This window comes from Akebia trifoliata, chromosome 14 (assembly GCF_017979445.1).
Source record: "Akebia trifoliata isolate Shusen 1 chromosome 14, ASM1797944v1, whole genome shotgun sequence".
Taxonomy (NCBI): domain Eukaryota; kingdom Viridiplantae; phylum Streptophyta; class Magnoliopsida; order Ranunculales; family Lardizabalaceae; genus Akebia; species Akebia trifoliata.
This window is the reverse complement of record NC_141388.1, coordinates 11,498,323-11,523,142: the sequence shown is the minus strand read 5'-3', so window position 1 is coordinate 11,523,142 and position 24,820 is coordinate 11,498,323. Positions and strand designations below refer to the sequence as shown.

General features: G+C 37.7%; 1 protein-coding gene across 3 annotated transcripts in view; it reads right to left on the bottom strand.

Moving 5' to 3' along the window:
- Positions 1-870: 870 nt before the first annotated feature.
- The window catches only part of VLN1 (villin-like 1), a 35,150-nt gene continuing 11,200 nt past the window's right edge, over positions 871-24,820 (bottom strand). For 2 of the 3 annotated variants that reach the window (XM_086422487.1, XM_086422489.1), the window contains exons 2-22: positions 20,223-20,322; positions 19,973-20,081; positions 19,241-19,477; positions 18,710-18,887; positions 18,513-18,645; positions 17,910-18,075; positions 16,768-16,918; positions 16,592-16,677; positions 16,346-16,501; positions 15,660-15,728; positions 13,580-13,648; positions 13,153-13,290; positions 6,778-6,906; positions 5,379-5,526; positions 5,214-5,224; positions 4,486-4,626; positions 3,752-3,877; positions 3,499-3,561; positions 2,635-2,908; positions 1,722-1,891; positions 871-1,284 (exon numbers count right to left, since the gene is read on the bottom strand). In XM_086422487.1, coding sequence (XP_086278613.1) covers positions 1,171-1,284; positions 1,722-1,891; positions 2,635-2,908; positions 3,499-3,561; positions 3,752-3,877; positions 4,486-4,626; positions 5,214-5,224; positions 5,379-5,526; positions 6,778-6,906; positions 13,153-13,290; positions 13,580-13,648; positions 15,660-15,728; positions 16,346-16,501; positions 16,592-16,677; positions 16,768-16,918; positions 17,910-18,075; positions 18,513-18,645; positions 18,710-18,887; positions 19,241-19,465 — 2,547 coding nt within the window. In that variant the 5' untranslated portion in view covers positions 19,466-19,477; positions 19,973-20,081; positions 20,223-20,322 and the 3' untranslated portion in view covers positions 871-1,170. The remainder of the gene's footprint in view (positions 1,285-1,721; positions 1,892-2,634; positions 2,909-3,498; positions 3,562-3,751; positions 3,878-4,485; positions 4,627-5,213; positions 5,225-5,378; positions 5,527-6,777; positions 6,907-13,152; positions 13,291-13,579; positions 13,649-15,659; positions 15,729-16,345; positions 16,502-16,591; positions 16,678-16,767; positions 16,919-17,909; positions 18,076-18,512; positions 18,646-18,709; positions 18,888-19,240; positions 19,478-19,972; positions 20,082-20,222; positions 20,323-24,820) is intronic. The other variant, XM_086422486.1, reaches the window with a different exon arrangement.

Genomic DNA, 24,820 nt, shown 5'->3' with positions numbered 1-24,820 from the left:
ATTGAAAAATTGATTGTTTTATATAAAAAAAACACCAAACCAAGTTGATAGGGCCGAGTTTTTGTGAACCTGTCAGAAAATTTTAAAATATCAAACGAAACATCCTGGACCTTGGATGGGCTAATGTGATAGACGATTCTCTCAGGATGACTTGCAGAGTCTTCGAATGAGTTTAAAACCATGTATTGGATGGCTGAATCAAATAATTGGAATGGACCCAATTAGATCCCTTCCATGTAGAAGCACCGGGGATCATATGGTGTAGGCATATAATATGGACAAGGGTGCCAACATATGGGCGGGCTAGCCTACGAGATAAAAGGTATTAAATGGCTGCACCCACTCTGCAAGGGTGTGAAGCGGTCCTGGAACTACAGCGAAGATTTCTTGGCATGATTCCTCTCAGAATTGGTCCCTAAGCCCTGTTGTAAGTTTAGGAAACAATTTTTAAAACAGTACAAATTTCTTTGTGAGAAAATATTTTCCATGGAGAAAAATTACATGTTATAAAGAACAATGTTATTCCCAAATAAGAAAATAAAGCAAAGATATGTCTACTTTCATCAGGAATGCAGTGTATGTCTGAAAATTTCAGGAAAATTTCCAAATGCATTAAAAAAAGACTGCAGTGTATATGGGAAAAGAAAATCATACCGATCAAGTGATGAAAATGAAAGAAAATTACTGACGATAAACTTCACCAAGGGCGTCTGGTGTCGGTCTTACAATGTTATATTTTAACCCACACAAAGAGAAACCAACCTTTTCTTAAATACAAAGGTGAGGCTGTGACAGGCATTCACTAAAATCAATCGAGATCAATCCAAAGAAAATATTTGGAAATTACAGTGACGATAAAGCAAACATAGATTAAAGTTGCAAGCACCATTCCTTAAATAATGCCTACTTTGATCTTCTTGAATTCTTTACTTTGGTACAAGTGATGACAGATAAAATCCATTAGAAACCAAAACGTAGAACTCCCTCCACAAGAGTTTAAAAATAGATTTCTAGGCTAAAATGTATTCAAATTTAGACGGAACATTCTCCGAGTACAGTCAAGTTTTGAGTTTACTACCTAAGGAAAAGAAAGCAATGTTATCCTTCGATAAAACATGGTACTGTCAATCAATAATGTGAGCATCAGAATTTAAGCTCAAGGTCGTATCCCTAGAAAAGATGAAGAGATGTCTTATGCTTGTTCTGCCTCCATTTTGGCATCCGGTAGAACGCTTCTTTAGTCATGCCAAACTTTTCCTGAAATTCTTCATGGGAGAGATATGCCTACATATCACCATTAATGCAGTTATCTCCTGTTAGTAACTAAGTAATAGTGATACTAACATACAGTCAGAAACAATTATTGAACAAGTAGGATCTCAACCAATTCATGTTCATGTCCAAATCGCCCTAGCAAGGCAATCATTTCCTTTGTAAGTAAATGCTAGCAGTATCCACAGGTATTCGTAGAGGCACTGCACTTGCTCTTTATGGACAAATGTCCCGGGAAGGGTTTTCTGGTAAGTTACACAACCTGTAACAGACCTTACAATGGAGAGCTGTCCAACATGGGGTGGCAAGTAGCAACTTCGGGGTTACTGTGGTTGTACTGCTAGCAGTTCTCTTGTAACGGTTTTGGTTTTCATAGAAATAACTTCTTTGTGATTTTTGTCTGGATCTATCGAATATAGGAGGTTTTACACAAATGCAAAAGGAGGTACCTCTCTTTTGGTCGCGTCTATGCCTGTTACAGGGTCATTGGATGTCACTTTTAAGCGTTCGTAGGGGAACGTTTCCAATACATTGTCAGATTCAGTTCCGTCAACCTGGACGGGTCCCGTTTTCCCCAAATTGGAGCTTGACTCCAGTGGTAGATTTACTAATGATCCATCTGCAAAGGATAATTTTCAGTGTCAACAAATCTTCTATCAAGAGTCAGTCACAAATAAACTGGTCATAAATGTTAAGTGAGCATGATACGATACATAGGAGATAAATAAACCAAAAAAGCAAAAACATTGGTTTTAATAGAGGAATGATCGAGTTTCGGATAGCAAGCCTGGATAAGATGGTGCGCATGGCAAGCATGAAACATGTTTGGCATGGACAGGGAGAACATGACTTTGAGACTTAAACCAACCATAGACAGTGAAAAGGGGGCTTTTCGAGAAATGCAAAAACCCGTGCTTTTTTTTTCCATACTGTTTGTAGTGCCAATGCTTCTTTTAACTTCTTGGGAAGAGTGTTTCAGGGACAACACCTATACATAGGACACAAGCTGACTAGACTCCACATCATAACTCAAAAGTGGATTACACGAAAGGGGACGTCTGGAAAGCCCTACATAGAACCCCCCCCCCCCCCCACCCCGGTATCATAGAAAACCATTAAAAAGCTAACTAGATCGTGTTTCACGTCTGGTGGGGCAAAGTTGATGAAAGACCCCGGCTCCTTTATATATAAATAGAAACAGGTGAGGAGTACAGCAGATTCGGTACTAATCCCACTTAAGTTTTAGACCTTAACACAAAGACCAACCCAAAATTAACCCCATCATTGAATAACCATACATAATAAAGAGCAGACAGCCAGAAAGGTGTAATTGAACTTACAATGTGCCAAACATAAAGTCACCTTTTATTTCCATTGTGCGCAAATCTAGGGAAGATTCATTACTAGTACTACTACCAGCATCCGGAGAAGATCTTGGAAAGAGCTCCCTGACAATCGGAGTTGGGCTAGAAAATCGCCGGTTGTTTGAATCCTCAAAATGTGAATTTAAAGCGTGGGATGCAGGAGATACACTTTTTCTGAGCCCATTAGAACCAATGGATTTGCTTCTCAAACGATCAGGAGTAGCTTCTGTGGAGTGTAAATCAAATGCTTTCCAGGAGCCCCTTTTTGGTGTCTGTATAGAATATTGATTCAGCTAAGCATTTTGGAAAACTATGCACCTTTGCCGTAAAGAAAAAATAAATAAAATAAGAGCTTTCATCTAATATTACCAAATATCCAAAGATAACTGAAACTTTCTAAATCTTTCTTAAAATGTCAGAAAATAAAAGGCTCATTCGCACTTGAAATAGGCTCATCTAACAAGAAATTGTTTCCTACTCAATTTCCACAGAAATACATTGGATAATATCATGGGGCTATCATATAATTTCCTAGTTGACTTTTACCATGTTTTTTTTGTTTTCATTTTTTTATTCTTATCATAAAACCCAAGAAAAACAAGTTTAAAATCTAAATTCTCTTGCACAATCATGATTTTGTATAAGCTACATGAGTGATGTTAACCTATGAGGCATATAAAACAATTTAAAGTTTTAATTTGATCATATTATGATTAAGGTTCACATTGGCAAGGCAAGATGATCAAGGTATGCAAAAACCAGATGACAATATTCATGGCTTATTCAAAGGGGAAAGTAGAAAAAAAATATGATGATGAAAAGTTCAACAAAATTAGACAAAGCCAGTGAACCAGTAACTCACTTCCATCTTTTGTGACTGTCCTTTCAAAATAGCAAGCTTCCTCTCAAATGAGTTACCGTGCATCTGCAAAGACAAACCAAGTTGAACTTCTTAACTCTATGAAACCAAACTTAATAAAAGTATCAGAGAGGATGGCATTGCTGTCTCGTTACAAATAATTAAAAAAAAAAAAAAAAATATTGCCGAAGATAACCAAAATTTATGGAACAGAGCTCCTACAGTACCATTAGAGGATAGGAGACGGTACACTTACACGGGCCTTTGAGGTATCCCATTCAAAGAAACGGGTGAAGAAAGATGGCTCATGCCCTTCTGTAACAATGTATATAGCAGTCTCCAAAGATAGTCCTTCAACCAGAATGTCAGTCTCAAGGAATTTCTGCCAATTCCAATAAAAATGTAAGAAAAGGAAGTTTATCAGTTTATCTTGATCTCAAGATATTGTGTCTTTAATGGTCAATCTGTTCTACACATGATAATGTGCATGTGGCCCCAGCAAACAATCAAGAATATGTGTGGTCCAGAAAAGTTCGATAGGACTACCCTAACCGTAAGATCAATAGATTAAGAGCTTCACTAGGCAAGGGACGAGGAGAGAGATCTGTGCGCTTAGGTTCGGACCACAAATCCCCTTTGTATGCTCGTGGATCAACCCTGAGGAAGAGCTACGAAGACCATGTACCACTAATAGGAGTGACTTATGGGAATGGCCAGAGAGCGCTCTTGCAGGCTAAAGAGATACGTGGTTAATGTCATCAAAAAGTCACTATATTGGATCTTTCAGATCATTTGGTTGGTATCTTTTGGGGTACCCATGAATGGTCCCACAGTTAGGACTTCAGACAATCTGGAACAATGAAAATGTCGTGCTCAAGTAATTTAAAGAGCATCTAGGATGAAAAGTGGTGGAAATCAGACTGTTTCCCATGTGGATAGGAATTTACTATTAATGAAAGCAACGTGTTCAAGATCAGTTTGATGTATTACCGTGCCCAGAGCGAGGGCCTGCTGTTTTAATTTAACATTTGCATGATTCCCCAGCCAGACATAGATTTCAGTTTGGCAGTCTAGTATTAAAACATCTTCCGTAGTTAAATCATCCTGAGTAAAGTTGAAGATCTCTTTCACCTGAGAAATTGTCACAGTAAAAAATGAAAAGAAACAGAGAAAGATCTGATATCGCAAGACCTTAACTATAATATAGTGATGGTTCATAGCCTACATTCTTCTTTTCCCCTAAATAACAATAATAGAAACTTGGACTTGAATTTTGGTCTTTCAATTTCTAGTTGCACTAGGTAAGTAGGTAGAGTCAATGTAAAACTTGAAATTTAATTACAAAAAAAGAATAGAGTCTACTCAGAGCCAGGTCCAAACAATGTTTAGGGTACCGATTTCCAAGTCAACCGGTGAGTGTAAGAACACCAATCATCAAAAACCAACGGTGTCAATGGCATTCTCTCTTTTGATTGATAGAAACACAACACAATTCCAAAAACGAAAAAGAAAGAAAGCATAAGAGAAATATATAATAGTTCTTTTAAGATGACATTCACAAAGTCAATAATTATTTCAACAAAAGTTTATTCCTGGTAAATTGCCCAGAAACTGAGATCGATTTACTGATCTCTACATGCAACCAGAGATAGATTGCGATTAAAGTGCTATAATTATAGAAATACATGGATGCCAGTAAAAGTGTAGATGTGTTGTACCTTGATATTGCCTGAGAATGCAAAAAGTCCAGACATGTAGCAAAAGAACCACAACCGCCATTAGATGTGTTTGCTAGAGCCATTTACATATGAAATAATTCTGAACCAAGACGGTAAACATTATCTTTTGAGGGGAAAAATACAACAAAAGGGTATTTCACTCACCTTCTTCAGAGGTACAAGTAAATAAATGTGGATCTTCCACGTAGCCTTTGATCAGTTTTTCCTTGGGATACTCTGCTCTTCCACCGAGTGCATTCCAGAAAGAATCAGGTTCACTACCTTCTCTCACTGATAGAGGTTGACGAGTGGGCTGTTAATGCCATCAGAGCAAACCAAGTTGGATAGTGACGCAGAGGACAATTAGAATTCTCCATTACTAGTAAGAAAGACTCATAACAGCTCAATATAACAATATAAGTACCAGTTTTCTCTGGCAGACATATCTGGGTTATATGATAAGGATACTTATATTTTAAATAACTACCAGCAGACACCTAACTTTTAACGTAGATATCTTGACATGCATCCATGAAGTTGTAAAGCGTACCTTTATAAAAGGAATATTATGACATGAGGTTTATATACAGGCAGGTGGTAAGGATCCATCACCCTGGGGATCCCACCCAAGGAAATGAAGTTCAGATGTCAACATAAATCATTCTTAATTATCAATTTACTGATCCATTTGGATGGTGATGAGGACATCAAAGTTTGAAGAGTAAAGGTTTTTTCTTTTAAGTTTCTAGTTCTTGATTTTCTTGAATTCTTGATTCTTGAATCTTGACTTCTAGAAATCCTTTCCCCACAACCCTTAATCCTTACCATACAAACCTAAATTCTTAATCATAATTGCAAAATGCCACAATTAAACCCCACAACCAAACCCTTGGGTTTACCCTAAACGTTTGAGGTAACCCTATTGTAGCCCAAATCCCAAATGAGATTCCCCAAACCCCTCTTCTTTCATCTTCTTCCCTCATCATCCTGCATCAGATGGATAATAAATATTTCAAGTAGCAATAAAGTTCTACATCAGGTGGTTGTGGTCACCTGGTAGGGTCGCTTTTGACCAAGGAGATCTTCGGGTGGGGTGCACTGAATGGTGTTCCCAACACCTCTGATGTTGTGTTTTCAGACAGTGCGCATTGTCTATAACACTCAAGACTTCAGCTTCATCCTTTATAACCATACAATAAAATTGTCAACAAAGACATAACCCTATCGAAGGTTTTGGGTAATAGAACAAAGTCCGAGAGAAGTGTAGTATTGTCCAATTGCAGATTTCAGGTAATAGAACAAACAACGGCATCAAAAAAACCTCAATATGCTTATCCCACCATTTATGCCTTTTAGTGCTATTATTGTCACTCAATGATATGGTGATGTTTCATTGAAATAACTAATAAAAGATATTCAACAATGGTATGTAAAAATTTGTGGATAACCTTGAAAATCAACGCTTAGTTTTCCTTCTGCTTAGCAAAAGGGTAGAAAGAACAAAGAACAAATAACAAGGCTGAAACATGCTTAGCTTCAAAGTGCAAAGGGGATGACTGCTTACATTTATCAGATCTAGCATCCTGTCGAGAAGATCATGGTCTCTAGGTGAGGAGAGATTCCCTGCCCAGGTGAACATGGATGCTCCAGTTTGTAATATGTAACAATAGGATGAGTTGAGTGAACATGAGACCTGCAATTGTAATGAACTTTGATATCAACTTAAACAAATATCAAACCCATCACAAAAAAATCTGTACTCATTAATTTAGGAGTCTTGTATCACCCTTTCTCCCTTACTGAAAATATATATTCATTAAAAAAAATTGAAATACAAAAACATACCAAATACTGAGAATCTCCTTTAATGACACAATAAAACAAATGTGCATTAATGGTTTCAGGGTTTTTTTTAGGGACATTTCATGAAAGATAAGAGATTATTTTGTGTTCACAATAAGAGATGTATGTCAGTCCATTGGAAGTTCGAACTTTTTCTTTTTTCTACTGAATAAATGTGAAAAAAAAAAAAAGAGTAAAGCTAGGAAAATAAGGATTTTCTATGTGTTTTCTCCCATGGCGATAAATTGACTTGATCATTGATATAATAAAGTATATGCCTACCAAAATTTAACCCACCAATAAATTCTATAATATGATCCATCCAAATGATTGGCTCCAAGGATTGTCTTATAGCTTAGTGGGTCAAGAAGTAATGCAAGAGGACTTGACTTTGACCTCAAACTAAACCCCACAAAATGAAGACAATATCTCACCAATCTCTCCAATACTAACGTAGCAGAAGCGTGTGAATCAATAGATCCGAAAGGAATTGAGAGATTGTGTTCAATGGAACATACAAAACCAGATTGAAAAAATAGATTCAAACTTGGAAAAGAAAAGAAAACCAGAAAAATAAATTGAAACAAGATAAATAACTATATTTGAAATTTATTGAATGAATTGTTATCTCAAAATTCATATTTGAAACTCCTTATGTGGACAACTTCATCATAACAACTTAGAAACCTTCTAATATACAAAAAAGTAACTTTCTAATTTATCTATACCATAATTACAACTTTCTAAACCTATTATAACTCAATTTGGACACTTCTAAGAATAGCCTGAAATATAAAAACGAATTTAGAAGAAAAAAAAATAGAAACTTAAAAACAAATTAGAGACTAAACATAATTACAACTTTCTAAACCTATTATAACTCAATTTGGACACTTCTAACAATAGCCTGGAAAAAAAAACGAATTTAAAAAATAAAAAAATAAAAAAACCTTAAAAACAAATTAGAGACTAAACAAATAGAAACTAGACAAAATAGAAACTTCCTAAAGTTGAAACAAAAACTAATCAAACAACTTCTAAATAACTAAAAACTAAACTAAACTAAAGACATAAGACTAAAATCAAAATTAGGTTAAGTATGGACCCAATCGGGTCAATCTGAACCAGGCTGGTCAAATTGAGATGACTCAACCAAACTGAGTCAACTCGACCAGATCTGGGTGGGTTGATTTGGCCATGAAAAGTCTATTCTCAAGAGCAATATGTTCTACATCATGTAAATGTCCTACATCAAATACAGACCAAAGGCATCACCTTTTTGGAATCTTTTTCTCCCTAATAAACCTCCAAAATTGCCCCCCACCACCGTGCCCTCAATTGATTCCTTTAACCTTTTGGCCAAAGTTACTAATGAGTAACCACCAAAGTTGCTTTGATATGCTTCTTATACAATGGATGACCTTCCAATTGAAGTTTGAATTTCAACAATTAGTGATTCAAACCTTGGGAGTTAAGCATCTTAGTACAATAGAGAAGACGATATGTTGAAGTTGAAAAAAATTGAATCTTGATTTAAGTAAGTAGCTACACATCCTTATATGTTCCCCTGCATGCATTATCGACATTTATTAATTATTATTCAGGTTAAAAATAATAGAAATGCTTAATCAGAGCAACCCCATTTTCAGAGGATTTAAGTTCTGCCCTAAAGTAGTTAAACATTGTTGACATGGATCAATTTGGCTTATCTCAATCTTCTTGGCTATAACTCAGCAGCATTCTTGGCTTTTGACAAGTATTATATAATCAGTTTTGTACTTGTTTGAATAAGATGCAAGGTTAACACAGAAATTCATCCAAAAATAGTGAACCAAATATATTGATGGCATAGTGACAAAGTTGGGGTTAGCGAACAAAATGGGAAAAAATCAGCAAAAGTGGCGAAGTCAGGAAAAATTGGAAAGATTAAAAAACTATATATATATAGGGCGGCAGCCAACATTGTCCTATATGACAGTGATCTCTATGTGAGGAGATCATCCTCCCAAAAAATCAGCCCAATCTGAAACGCCTGAGTCCATCAAAAGTGGTTTACCAATTTTCGGTAAAAATCAACGGTCCACAATTTCTAAACCATTTTTTATGGGATTAGAAGTTTTAGATTTGGCTGATTATTTTTTTAGGATGATCTTCTCACCATACAATCATCCTCACAAAAAATCAGCTCAATCCAAAACTTTTAAGCCATATAGGACAAACGTGTTGGCTACCTAACGTTGGTTGCCGAACCTAACCCATATATATATTATTAACTATGGAAAATCTAAAAATGTACAGGCTTATGATCATGTTAGTTGGGATTTTGTAGAGTATATGCTTGGGAGGATGGGTTTTGGTGGGAGATGGATCTCGTGGATCATGTCTTGTGTTTCGTCCCCTTCCTTCTCAGTTCTAGTTAATGAATCGCCGCATGATTTCTTCAGGAGCTCGAGGGGTCTTAGACAGAGGGATCCCTTGTCTCCCTTCTTGTTCATCATTGTAGTGGAAGCTTTGGGGAGGATGTTGGATAAGGGAGCGGCGAGTGGCGCCTTTTCAAGCTTTTCGGTGGGTGTTGAGGGCCCAATGGTGTTACACTTACAATTCGCAAATGATACATTAGTATTTCTGGAGATTACACTCGGTCAGACGAGGAATTTAGGTGGCCTTCTGTGTTGTTTTGAAGTGGTCTCGAGATTTCAATGAACATGAGGAAGAGTAAGGTGTTGCCAGTTGAGAGGGTTCCAATTGTTTCTCTACTTGTAGCTTCTTTGGGTTGGCAAGTGGGTAATCTCCCTACTTCCTATTTGGGTCTCCCCTTGGGAATCATGGTTTTTACTCGTCCGAGACCGAGACGTATCGCCCGAGTTAACTCGGTATCGGAACCTAACGAGACCAACTCACAATGTGTCATGAGACGACCGCGTATCGTGAGATAAGCGAGTCGTCTCGGACGATATTTTCGCAAAACTGGGGCGATACGAACGAGATATACGAGATAGCGCAGATATTATGTTAACTTGAGAGATAAACGAGTTGTATAGGACGAGATTTTCAAAATCTCGTCCGAGTTAACCGAGACAACCGAGTTTTACCTCAATCCTCAATTATTTACCCCCAAATCGATTTTCCTCCATTATTTCTTCATCTTCTCCACCAAGTGAACAAAAAAATGTAAGATTTTGGGAGAAAATTTCATTTTCTCCACCAAGTTAAGCCTCAATCCTCTATTATTTCACGCCCCAAATCAATTTTCCTTTATTATTTCTTCATCTTCTCCACCAAGTGAACAAAAAAAAGTCAAGGTTTTGAAGAAAACTTCATCTTCTTCATCTTTTATGGTTAAGTTGATGATTTTTAGTGATTAATTGGAAGATTTGTGTTTCTTAATTTACTCTCAATATTGACATACTGAATTGGAGTATTTTATTTATTGTTCCTTTATAGATTAGATTCAATTGCAGAACGGTACCCATTATCTGACTTAATTATGAAGACATAAAGTCAAGGTTATTGTGTTCGATTGTACTTCACAATCAACCATCAAGTCTTTAGATTTCTTATTAAATTTACGATCCCAAGTGATTTTTTTGGTTTTTATCTATCTTGGATTTGAGCTTGTTTGGTAGGTGCATCAGTGCAAGTGGTTTTGGTTATTTCATTTTCATGTTTCAATAAATTTTGTGTTAGTTTCTCTTAATTTAGATATTGAATTTATAGAGAGAAACTAGAGGACAATTCATGGAGGTCCCCATTTGCCAAAAAACATTAAATACAAGAAAAAAAATACTTGCTAAAATCATTAATTTTGGATTGATCTATATGAATTTGTTTTACTCATTTGTTTGATTATTATAAATATCATCACAGATGAAGAATATATTTCTTCTAGATTTTAATGGTGGTGATTTAATCTCTGTGGTTCAGGTTCAAGATCCATGGTTAATTTCCAAGATGTTCATGGAAGAAAGACTTGTAAATATTTACTTTATTTATTTTGATAGGTATATTATGAAAAAAAATTTAATTTAATTTTTTTTTTTGGGGTACATTTTTTAATAGGAATCATTTATGAATTTTTCAGATTTTTTCAGATTTTTTAAATGGTTAAAAACCATTGTCTCAATGTCGAACGAGACGAGACGTATCGTCCGAGTCAACTCGGTATCAGAGCTGAACGAGACAAGACCAAATACCGAGTTTAAAAACCATGTTGGGGATTCCATTTAGGAGATTGGCAATGTGGGACCCTGTTATTGAAAGTGTAGAAAGGAAATTAGCCGCATGGCAAGCGAATTATCTTTACAAAGGTGGTAAATTGACTTTGATTAAGAGTGTATTGTCTATTATTTCTTATCTCTATTAAAGATGCCTCGTAGTATGGAATTGAAACTCAATAAACTGTTTCATAATTTCTTGTAGCATGACAAAGTAGGGAATTGGAAGCATGTGTGCTCGGATAAGGAGTGTGGAGGCTTGGGTTAGGAGGTTAGTAGTGGCAAACTTGGCTCTTCTGGGCAGTGGCTTTGGAGATTTGGATTGGAGTGTGATAGCCTTTGGAGATAGGTTATAGCGGCGAAGTTTGGGACCAATGCCTTTGGGTGGAGAGTGGCGCAGTGAGGACCACACACGGTTGCAGTTTGTGGGAAAATATCATTAAGACACTACCTTTTTTTTTTAAGGTGAGAAAGCACTTTAAGGTGGTAAAAGGCAATAGGGTGAGGTTTTGGGAAGACGGTGTGGAAGCGGACCTTTTATGGAGGAGTTCCCATCCTTGTATTCATCTCTTCAAAGAAAGGGTCACCAGTCTCTAGCTTCGGAAAGGTTGAAGGTGGTGAGTGGGCTTGGGATTTTGGGTTCCGTAAAGCTTTCAATGATTGAGAAGTTGGGGAAGTTGGGAGGTTAATTGTTAACACTTCTTCTCTTGCTCCTGACCTGGGGATTAAGGATGAGAGAGTTTGGAGAGAGGGCAAAGACGGGAGGTTTTCAATAAAGTCTTTTTATCATTCTCATGCTTGGTTGGGGAGTCATTTTTTCCTCATCTAGCCATTTGGGGCCCAAAGTCCCAACAAAGATCGCTTTCTTCACGTGGGCCGCAGCATTAGGGAGGATTCAGACTTTAGACCTCTTGATGAGGAGAGGCATGTGTGGGGTTAATGGTTGCTTGCTATTTTTGAGTGATGGAGAATCTTTAGACCATTTCCTTCTTCTTTGTAAGTTCACTTTTGAAATTTGAGCTCACTTCTTTAGCTTGTTCGGCATGTTGACTTGTATGCCTCAAACAGTTAGAGATCATCTTTTTGTCGCGGTCTACCATTGGTTACTACTTCTCAGGGACGAAGAGGTTGTTGTGGAGCATCACGCCGTTTGCTGTTTGTTGGGGAATATGGAAAGAGCATAATAGCCGCACCTCCATTGGAAAAGGAAAGGATTGAAAGGAAACGACTATGGATATTTTGAGTCATGTATTTTCTTGGTCCAAGGTGCTCAGAGAGTTTAGAGGGATTTTCTTTCAAGGCTTTGTTGGCAATTGGGATAGGGTTTGTAGTATTGCTATCGAGTAGGCTCTTTTGCATTGGTTTTCGCTTGGTTAGTCAACTTGACTGTCCTCGCTTGATTTAATGAATCTTTGCTTATCAAAAAAATTAAACAAAATTACAAATTTCATAATATAAGTATGTACTTTTTTCCATGCAACAAAATATACTTTGTTCAAAACTTAATGAATAAATCACGATTGAAAGTCGCAAATTAATTGCAACTTTTCAAAAAGTGTGGTTTTTTTTGCACCATGGTTGTCAGTTTGTATGAAATTATGTCTTCCTCCAAGAGATAGTTCACTTATGAATTGTCTGGATCATTTGAAAAATGGGCCGTATGTACACTATAATTCAGATGGCACAACTTTGTGTCTTTGCAGAAGATATCAATATACAACACATTCACTTAAACAGCTAATGGATTGGGCCATTATTCATCATCATTGTAAACGCCATCTTCATTGTCAATGCCTTATCCCAACTATTTGGTATCAGGAACATGAGTCATATTATTATTTTATTTGTATTTTTGGATGTAAAATCTCAATATCAAGACTTACTAGATCAAGTTGGATGGCTTGCACATTGTTGGGACTGGGTCCTTGAATTCGAAATAGAGCGGTCCTCTCTTCATTGTAAGTTTCATCAACACTTCCTTTCTCTAAGATAAACCTCTTATACCTTGAACTCATACCACCCTACATGAAATGGAAAAACAACATAAACATAAGCATACCTGGCATGTTTTTATAAGCAGCCTGATGCTTAATGGTAAAGTATCTTCTTTTTTTTAAGGTAAAAGGTTAGTGGTTAGTTAGCAAATGAAGTTAGGTTCAGGGGGTTTGAACCTAGGACATGGGAACAAGACTCCACACGTCTTACCACTTAGCTACGTTGGCACTTCAATGGTAAAGTATCTTAAACACAAATATACTCTACTTGATTACAGGAAAGAAAGAAGCTCATAAGATATAGTATGATACGCACCTTGAAAACAATGAACTTCTGGAAAATTGAATAAAATTGAATAGGCTCCTTATCTTCATTAATTTGAGCCTAAAATTGGACAACAAGAGTTACAACTGTGAAAGATCCTCTTTTGTGTCATTCAGGAAAATGCAGGTCAACAGTCTATGAAGGATTATAAACTATAAAGTGATAAAGCATTAGATGTTTCTGGGTGGTCTATAGAAGGAAAAGATCTGTTTCTTGTTAATGTGAAAATTACAATATACTCTATTTCATCATATATAAGTTTTAATTAGGAAAGGTAAAATTTAAGAACCTTTTTACAGGCAACAGCTAACATTCATGGACATTTGATTCACTTCAAGGTTTGCAACTGTTTTCTAAGATTAGGCATCTTATTTAATACTCTTATTCCAAGTTGCATAGGCATACTTTGAAGTGAGAATTTGATGTTAGTTTGGAACTATGGATGTAGAAATAATTCCCCATGTTCAATCAACTTATAGTATTATTAGAAAATCAAAATCGATATTTAAGTAATGATGAGGTACTGTTCACCTGTGGGGAATGTATGACCCTCTACCAGCAAAATTTTCTATTGTTGACTCTTGACAGGTGATCTTATGCTAGAGGCCCTTCTATTTTAATACACTGAGAATTATTGATTGAATAGGTCTAAAAGTAACACAAAGACATTAAAAAAACATTTCATCTAACAACATCAACCACACATTGCAGTCATGCTTCAAACTAGGTCAATTCTTTAATGAGTTCTTCATTAAACATCAACAGTATCCATATGGAATAAAACATAAAAAAGGCATAACATGCATGGCTACGATGTATATGTACATATAAATTTATTGAAGAAAAAGGAAGTCGGGAAGACATGCCTAAACACAAAGCTAAAAGATAAATCTAACCTGGGTCTGAATACATAAGGTGGACTCATTTGAATGGAAAATCCTCAAAAAATACCCCTTTGAACTCGTCAAAATTAATCTAACCTATCTGCAATATTTCAGGTATTGGAGAAAATCCTCAAAATATTTTTGTCCAAAATAGAAGTGGTTATTGGAACTGTGGAAGTAAGAAGATTGAGCTACAGAGAGAAACTGGGATCTACCTAAAGGGGAAAGGAATAGCTATCTATCCATGGGCAAATATAGGATATTCATAAGAGCATATTTTGCACAAGTGGTTGGGATCAGTGTATGGGGTTCAAGTAGTAGACACTCGGCATTTTAGGATCAAAATAAGAAGTAAAAATATAAGTTACTCTAGTTCTAAACGAAACCTCTTTAAGAATGTCCCTACTTCCCTTTCTGATACCATGTGGAAACCAACAGTGTGGCTAGGTTAACGAGACTGTTGGTTGTTCCCATGTCACCTGGATTTCACCTTCTGTAGGTGGCTCAACTAACCTTGGAAGTTGCAATAAAGAGGGTATCGGTGACCATATTATGAGTCAATGTTATGTTATGTGCCTACAGGACCTACAGTATCTTTTATTCCGAAATCCAAATGGTCAAAGCTCAGGGACTTCCGTCTGTCCCTTCAGCTTTCTTCTTACTCAAAAAGCAAGACTTATTTGATGAACCAGTTGCTTGATTTCAACCCCTTCAGTTCTGTTGTTTTCCAAGCAAGATCTGTTGCTGATTAGCTGTATAATCTTCAGGACAAGCTGGTTGGTTTTTTATTTTTGTCCCCCCTTTCCTCATCTTGGCTATTAACTTGTTTGAATATACTTCCCTTTTCAGTGGAGTTTTTGTTCCATATTCCTTGTCTCCTATATGTTATTTTAAAGCAAAATTCTTGCACAAACCTCAGTTTTGGTGAGAATAAATTGCTTTCCTCTCGAAAAAGGATAAAAAGCTAACTCTTCACATGCTTGCCTATACGAAGAAGGGTATGTGAACCTTTGCTGTGAAGTGTCAACACTTATCACTAGATAATACAACTGAGTAATTAATTTCTTAAGTAGCACAAAAGTTACAAAGAATGTACCAAGTAAAATACAAAGGAGAGGACTAAATAAGAATGGATTGCCCTTGAGACTAAAGATTGTAATAAGTAGAAAGCAAAGGTGAGGACGAACCAAAACTGGATGGACCTTGGTTGAATCAACCATAGCAGTCATATGGGAGATAGCGTCAACTCTGTCTTCCTGCAACATGATAACTAAATTTGAGAGAGAGATTTAGGAATACTCTAAATTTCAATACTAATTCAGGCAAATAAGAGGGTGAGTAAATAAAAATCTCAAAAACATCAATAAAAATAATGAGATCACAGAGCTAGATCACTGTCGATCCAAATAGAAAGTAGCAACAAACCTCCTCACATCCTAGGTAAAAAACTGCGGGTATTTCAAACTTAAAAGAAAAGTGATGAACAAAAAAATGGGAATTGAACACAAAAAGTTGTTTGGTTATCCTCTTAAGTAACAATAATTGATATCATATTTAAAACGCATCAGCAGTTCTGCTAAAAGGATTTGTTGGTCAAAAAATATAATACTTGCGCATTACAAGCATTTGGGCCTCACTTTTTTTCTTCTTTCGAAGAGTAAACAATCTGGTTCTTCTAACTCAATGTAGGCATGTTAAAATATACTAGATCAAAATTTCAACTAGAACCTATTCTTTGGTATCAGAAAACTCGGGAAAGAGGCAAGCAAATTTCTACAAAGAAACAAGTTCAGAAATTTCCATTGATTACGGATCAAAAAAGAGAAAAAATTCATCGATTCATCAGATATTTCTCAGAAAGCTGAAAGCTTACCATCATACTGTTACGTCCCAGCCACGCATAAAATAGATATTCATCTTTTTCATCACCAGGATATGTATACTGCACAATATAGCAGTCCCCACTGTAAAATTTGATCTGTTCCGCAACCGGAAGGAGGGAAAGTTCATTATCATTTACCCGCCAAACCTAGAACAGTTATTAAAGAAAATAAACACAAGGTTGGATTATCTAATACAGCTTACACTCATGATTTAAGTTTTTGAGAAAAAAAGTTACTTTTAGAGTCCCACTACAATCTATAAATGGTTCGCAGTCTTCTTCAGGAAGCTCCTTCACATCATAACCATGCTGCTTAAATATTGCTGTAAATAAAATAAAACATGAAATCAACATGTAATCTAACCGATTCGTCATTTCAATTTTTATTTATTTTATGGCTTAGGTATACAAACCTGCTACTTTCCCTCGGCCCTCTTCATACAAATTTGGTTCCACAATTTGAGGCCAGCCATCAAAATATGACCTAAATGTGGCAGATTCAGATCCTTCGGACAATAAAGTTATACGGGTGCCTGTAGACCCACCCAGTGAACTCAGCATGCCCTGTAAAATGAATAACCAGTAAATAGATTAGATGACCAGTGCCTAGGATATACTTACAGATCCTTTATGAACACATGCATTAAGGAACAAGGCCTAGCATTTATGCGTCAAGCATCTCGTTATATACTCAACGGACATAATTTTTCAATTATAATTATAAACTTAATTATTTGCTGTTCTTGTACTCAATTAGATTAATTTGTTATTTATAAGAGTAAATTTGTTATTCATTAAAAAAAAGTAAGTTTGTTGATAGCAATTTTAGTTACAGGGTCATGCTAGACCTAATTTTGCATAAACACATAGTACCCCATGAAAATAAACCTCTTGTACTAATGTTTATTGTCAAACTATTTTTTTATGAATAAAAAATGTCATAATTCCTTATATACCAAAAACACGCCCACGGAGTTGAATGTTTGCAAACAAGAAGCAACATGTTGATAGATTGAGCACAACAAACATGAGGATGCTGTACTGGATTAGTAGAAAGACCAAGGAATATAAAACTAGACATGAACTCATTCGTGAAGATCTAGTAGTAGTCCCAACTGACAAAAAAACAAGAAGTTTGATAGAGATGGTTTGGTTGGACATGTGTAGCAAAGGCAGATTACAGCCCAAATTAGGAGAGATTTGCAAGTTGAAGGTCCTAAAAGAGTGAAAGGAAGACCCATAAGAACGTGTCGTGAGGTAGTTAGAGCAGATATGAACACACTTTCAATAACAAAACATATGGCACTAGACAAAATTGAATGCAAGAACATGTAAGTAACCCATGAATACATTGAGTGTAGATCACGTCATTATTGGCATCAACTTAACAAAGATGTCTAGCGAAGAACTACCACATTCAACAATAGGATGGGTGTTTTCGTATCCATGTGTGTATGGGATTGAAGTAGTGAGAGTGTATATACCACAAGATTCATTCAGTCTACCCCAAATTTTGGGAACACACACACACAGATGCATAGAGTAAGTTTCTTACTTCTATAGAAGATATGGACGTCTTTCGTTCCGTGATCGAGGTATTTCTCCCCATCCAAACAAAAATCTCTGAATTACAATCCAACATATAGCACTTGTCGGAACTGAGCATTTCTTTCTTTAATAAATCAATCCCAATTTGAGATATTTTCCCTTGAGTGGTTATCCTGTGGGATAAAAACAAAAAAGTCAGAACACATACCTTGTGGGAAAGTGTAAAAATATCAGACTTCCCTACGGCCAAGCCTAGAAATCTGAACAGGGAAACTTGGCCAAGTCAGTGGTCTTAAATAAGTTAAGGGAGTCTGAAAAGCTAAGCCAATTTTGATATTTATGGATAAGCTAAAGTAAACTAGTTCTCTCCGGTTAACAAATATGGAAGTACCCAATAAATAATTAAGTGATTGTACCCAGGTAGTCAGGTTAGGTTGATTCAGTTTTAGTGGTGGACATCCCATTTCCAAGTTGATTTGTCAAGTTTATGAATGTTGCATAGGTTCATAAGTTTTGAATTCTAGCAAACAAAAAAAGCATATAACAAGAAAAGTACCAAACGAACAAAAGTAGCAACAATGACATTGCTGAAACTAGAAGGGGAGCTCACCAGAATAACTTCACAGATGGAATTTCATGTTGTTCTTGAATTGCACAAGGCAGATCTTTGGTAATGGGAGCATAACCACCAAATAAGCTCCAAAACTCCCCAACATCAGAGTCACCAACAAATTTCCCGTCCTCTAAATTAATGGAACAGTTAGCACTTGCAACTTCTGCCTTTCAAAAACCATAAAATGATCCTACCTATAGTTGCCACTTCACACCTCCCACTGTGCTTATTCTCTTTGATATACTCAACCACCTCCAAAGCTTTAGCTCTTTCTTGTATGCTGGAGTTGCAACCACTAAAGAGGAAAATTTTTGATGCTGTGTCAAGTATAAATACATCACTGTGGTTCAAGGAGGACCGAGAAAAAGGCACCTGGTTATAGTGCAGACCATAGTTTTAGTCAACAAATAATCCAGACACACATAGAAACAATGGTATCTCTGATAAAGAACGGAAACATGAAAAGTAAATGAGTATAAGGTGTTTAGGTATAAAGGTTAGAGCACTAATGAAGAGGCACTCACTTGAGCCAACAAGATGACTCAGATGAATCGTCAATTATATTGGTCACTTTTTACGTTTCAACAAAGTACCTGTGACTTTCACCAGTCATGATGTCTTTTATGCCAGTGACTAAATTTTTAACGCACTGGGGATTACAAAAGAGTTTGATTTAAGCCAATTTGACGAACTAAACTTGGTGTCTTTATTCAAAAAACTCTTACTTCTTTAACATAAACAACATGATCTCCCTTGCATGTTAACAAGCTGACTCGGTATGCTTCACCGTTGACATCTCCCAATCCCAAAGAAAACACTCCTGCAATGGGTATGATGCATGGTTTAAAATAGGACAAGAACTTCTCTGTTTCATGCCCCTGAACTTCCCTATATTGCACAGCATAGGACCCCAGTGCTGCATCCAATTCAAGTGCTTTATCTGATGCCATGGCCGAATCAACCTGTCAATTAGAGAAGCAATCTTAAGAACACCTTTCAGTAAAATGCTTCCTGGAATACAAATCAATAGTCTGAGTGACATAAAAGTAACTTCCATCTTCAACAGAATACCAGGACGGACATGCACACAGATAGCCAATTTGATAGTTCCCACCTAGATCCAGGTCTTTTTTTCTTTTTTATTTCTCTCTTTTCGAAGGGAAAGATCCAGCACAAATTCAATCTCATTGAAAACTGATGCTCTTTCCTGTGTTTGTTTCCCAAAAGAATTTTGATAGATTGGGGTTGGTGCAAAATTCAACAGCATTGATTGTTCCCCAAAGAGATCTCCCAAACGGAACACATTGAATGGGGATAACATACATTGTATGTTTAGCATATGTCCTGACCCCTGATATTCTGATTACTGATGGTAATTACTGCCAACGAGGCTGAGATTATAGATTAACCTACCATATAAATAGTGAAGAACATAATAAAAATGGTTAGAGGAAAACCTCTTTTGCATCCTTTCCCAACCAATAATGTATATCATGTTGAGGAACACCACTTTTAATTAAAACTGTCTGCCTCAGATTAGATACAGGGAAGAGTCAAGTCCAGTGCCTATCGAAAGAAAAAATAAAAGATCATAGAATATAACAACCCACCACTTGCTAAGAAGTTGTAGGCAGATTTATTGGAAAAATATTAATTCATCAATATTACTTAAGAAATTTTGAAGTTTTGAACATACTAATGACTTACATTTAGAATTAGATATGCACTTCCAGAAAAGAATTTTCCGTGTGAAGACTTCGGAACTGGAACCAACCGAAGGTTGTCTATGCACCAGATCTCCAATCCACTAGAACCAGATATGATTTAAGGATAGATTGACAAACTTAAACATATAAAATGAACTATCCCTCACTTTGAATGTAAACATGCAGAAACCAGCAAAGAACTACGTGCATAAACAACATATAGAATGCGTACATGTATGTATATGGGCAAAGTATTAAATTTCAACATATTTCCACAACATATACAGAAATATTTCTATTTCCACAAGTTCCAACACAAAATTCAACCAACAATTTCTTTTGTGTATATTTCAGTGGAAATTGTAAAGATCTTATTTGATTTAGAATTCTTAGATGGTTGTTACAAATGCCCAAATAGGGTATTTATAGGCATTACAAGAATAATCTAGAAAGTCTTAGTTATCATATTCTAGAAGATTGTAAGAATAATCTAGAAAGTCCCAACTATCATAATCTAGAATATTACAAGAATAATAAAGAATAATCAAGAATAATCCGGAGATATCCTATTAGGCCCCCTCAAGATGGTGATCCAGAGGAGACACCAATCTTGAAAACTAAGTCACGCAGTCGAGTCCGAGAAAGAGGCTTTGTAAGAACGTCGGCAAGCTGATCAGTGGAAGAAACGTGGGACACGCGAAGCATAGAGCGTTGAACAAGATCCCGGACAAAATGATAATCAATGGAGATGTGCTTCATGCGAGAGTGAAAAACGGGATTAGCACAAAGATACGTTGCGCCAATGTTATCACTGTAAATAACTGGTGGTGAGGGGAGTGAGACCCCAAGTTCAGTAAGTAGAGACCTAACCCACTGAACTTCTGATGCAGCAGAGGCAATCGCTCTGTACTCAGCTTCAGTAGAGGAACGGGCCACAGAGCGTTGTTTCTTCGAGCTCCAAGAGATGGGATTATGACCAAGAAAAAGAACATAGGCCCCTGTAGAGGTGCGATCATCAGAGTTTCCGGCCCAGTCAGCATCGGTGAAGCAGTGAAGAGACAGAGAAGAGCTTGCACGAAGTCGAAGTCCAAGATCACGAGTACCATTTAAATAGCGGAGCAGACGCTTGGCAGCACCCCAATGACGTTCAGACGGTGCATGCATAAATTGTGAGAGTTTGTTAACTGCGAAGGCAATGTCTGGGCGCGTGACAAGGAGGTACTGAAGACTTCCAATAACCTGTCGATACAAAGTGGCATCCGTGGGGGGAGAGCCATCATAAAGTGAAAGTATAGTACCAACTGCAAGAGGTGTCTGAACCGGTTTAGAAAAGAGCATGTTGTGTCGAGCAAGTAAGTCCACAATGTACTTCCGTTGAGAGAGGAAACATGAGTTTTGGTGCAAGAGAACTTCGATACCGAGAAAGTAGGATAACGATCCCAAGTCTTTGATAGAGAACCTGGCAGCCAGCTGATCAATGATGCGAGAAACAAAAACAGTATCGCTACCTGTGATGATTAAGTCATCAACATATACCAGGAAGTAAGCAATGAGACCATCACGGTTAAACACAAAGAGAGACGTGTCCGACTGTGCATGAACAAAGCCCAGCTGAAGCAAAAAGCTACGAAGTTCTTGATACCACGCCCGAGGTGCTTGCTTAAGACCGTAGATGGCTTTCTTAAGTTTACAAACATAAGAGGGAAAATTGGCATCAATAAAGCCAGGTGGTTGTGCCATATAGACCTCTTCATCAAGATGGCCATGGAGAAAAGCATTATTGACGTCAAGTTGCCGAAGAGCCCAACCTCGTGACAGTGCTAGACTCAGAACAAGACGAACAGTAGTGGGCTTAACAACTGGGCTAAAAGTGTCATAGTAATCAATGCCGGGTCGTTGGTGAAAACCTTTGGCAACAAGACGAGCTTTGTATTTGTCAATAGATCCATCAGGATTGCGTTTGATTCGAAACACCCATTTACAACCAACTATATTCTGTGAGCCAGTAGTAGGAACAAGATCCCACGTACCATTCCGAAGGAGAGCATCAAACTCAGTGGACATCGCAGAACGCCATCGTGGATTAGTAAGGGCTTGAGTTACACTTGTGGGCTCAAAGTCAGTAGATGGATGGGAAGAGATAAGGCAATACTTGGGGTTCGGCTTGTGAATGTTATTTTTGGAGCGGGTGAGCATAGGGTGGCTATTGGAAATGGGTCTGGGCAAGGTGGAAGTAATCGGAGAAATGGGAGGGACAGAGGAAGAGCTCGGTGGTGATGAATCATCGTTGGAGGCCGTGAGCGAGACCGAGGATGAGGGTTTATCATTGAGCAAAAGAGGCGAACCGGCAGCACCACCACGTGAGGTAGACGGGACTTTAAAGAAAAGAGGGGAAGATGACGAAGGACTCGAGGGTGGGACAGATGAGACGGGCATGGAAAATGGAAAAACGTCTTCGACAACTCAACATGACGAGAAGTAAATATTTTGGAAGAAGATTGATCATAGCAGATATATGCACTTTGTGTTAAGGAGTAGCCGAGAAAGACACAAGCACGAGATCGAGGTTCCAATTTATGAACGGTATATGGACGCAACCATGGGTAACATTGACAACCAAAGACACGAAGCTTTTGAAAGTTAGGGGGATGACCAAACAATTTTTCAAATGAAGACATCATGGAGAGATTGGATTTGGGTAGGCGGTTGATGAGGTAGGTAGCTGTGGCAAAAGCAAAGGGCCAAAAAGTAAGAGGGATGGACGCATGATGGAGGAGGGTGAGACCGGTATCGACAATATGACGGTGTCGACGTTCTGAAAAGCCATTGTGTTCGGGAGTATGTGGAGGTGTTGTGAGATGGGTAATCCCACTGGATGCAAGAAATGAACGAAGTGCAATATATTCCCCCCCGTTGTCTGTGTATAAGGTAATTATTTTAGTTTTGAAGTAGTTTTCTACAAGAGACTTAAATTTGACAAAGGTTTCAAGAACATCTGCTTTTCGCCGTAGAGGATATAACCAAATGTACTTAGTAAAGTGGTCAACAAAAACAACATAGTACTTGAATCCATCAACCGAGAGAACAGGAGAAGACCACACATCAGAAAAAATTAATTCAAGGGGTGTTGAAGATGAAAGGGTAGATTCATAAAACGGAAGCTTGTGACTTTTATTAATTTTACAAGAATTACAAGAAAAGTTTGATAGAAGACGGGAAGATAAAGAAAAAACATTAGATGAGGCTAAATGACGAATAATTTTGTGGGATGGGTGACCAAGACGGGAATGCCACAAAGACAAGGAGTGAGTGACAGACAAGAGAGCACGTGGTGGAGCTGACGAGCCCGTCGTGACCGGCCAATAATAAACTCCGTCCTTATGTGGTCCTTGGAGAAGAAGGGCCCCCGTTTGACGATCCTTCACCTGAAAGCCAGACATGGAAAATATAACAACAACATTGTTAGTGTTACATAATTGGGAGACAGAAATAAGATTTTTTGTCATAGTTGGAACACAAAGAGTATTTGGGAAGGATAATGAGGATGAAGTGGGTAGGTTTAGAGAGCCAGTGTGAGTGATGACCAGGCCTTTACCATTACCGATGACAATGTCATCAAAACCATCATAAGGAGAATGAAGCGAAAGGTTCGCAAGATCAGTAGTGACGTGATGAGAAGCACCAGAGTCTAGGATCCATTCAGATGGTGTTGAAGAAGCTGATGGATGAGTGGCCGTGTGAGCACTTGGCACCGTATAGGCTGGACGAGGCCGGGGACGTGACTGTTGGACAGTAGGAGTCCATGGAATATGCTTGAAAACGGAACAACGTTTTGCGGAATGGCCTTGTTGTTCACACAATTGGCAGCGACCGAGATACGGGCGTTGTCCTTGATTGTCGATGGAAAATGGAGGTCGAGATGTCAAGGAGGCGTGTGGCGATCGGACTGACTGACCGCGAGTTTGGTTAAAGGGGCGGGGAAAACCACGCGATGGTTGGGGTGATGAAGCATAACTATGTGGGGAAGACCGAGTAGTAGGGAAAGCTGTGGCAGGGATAGGAGAAGATGAATCTGTTTTGGCCGCCAGTTGTGCTTCATGGTTGAGCAGTTTCTCATGTAGCTCATCGAAAGAGATGGATGTTTCTCGTGCTTGAATAGCATTAGAGAGTTCTTTATAATTCTCGTCAAGGCCATTAAGAATTTTCATGACGAGATCTTCAGAATCAATCGAGACGTTCATAAGGGCTAGTGCATCAACAGTGGTTTTGATGCCTTGCATATACTCAGTGATAGACTGAGTACCTTTGACGGGGTTGGTGAGGCGGCCCTTGAGACCGAGAATGCGACCACGAGTCGGCTTAGCATAGGTGTTGGAAAGAGTAGTCCAAGCATCATAGGATGTTTTTGCAGTAGCAATGAATGGGATTAGTGACGGTGTGAGAGAACCGATGATGGCGTTGAGCAAGAGTTGGTCTTGACGGATCCATATGAGATAATCGGGATTGGGTGATGAGACACCGTTTTGCATGATGGTGGAAGGTGGACATGGCTTTGTTCCATCAATAAATCCGAGTAAGTCGTAGCCGATGAGAAGCGTT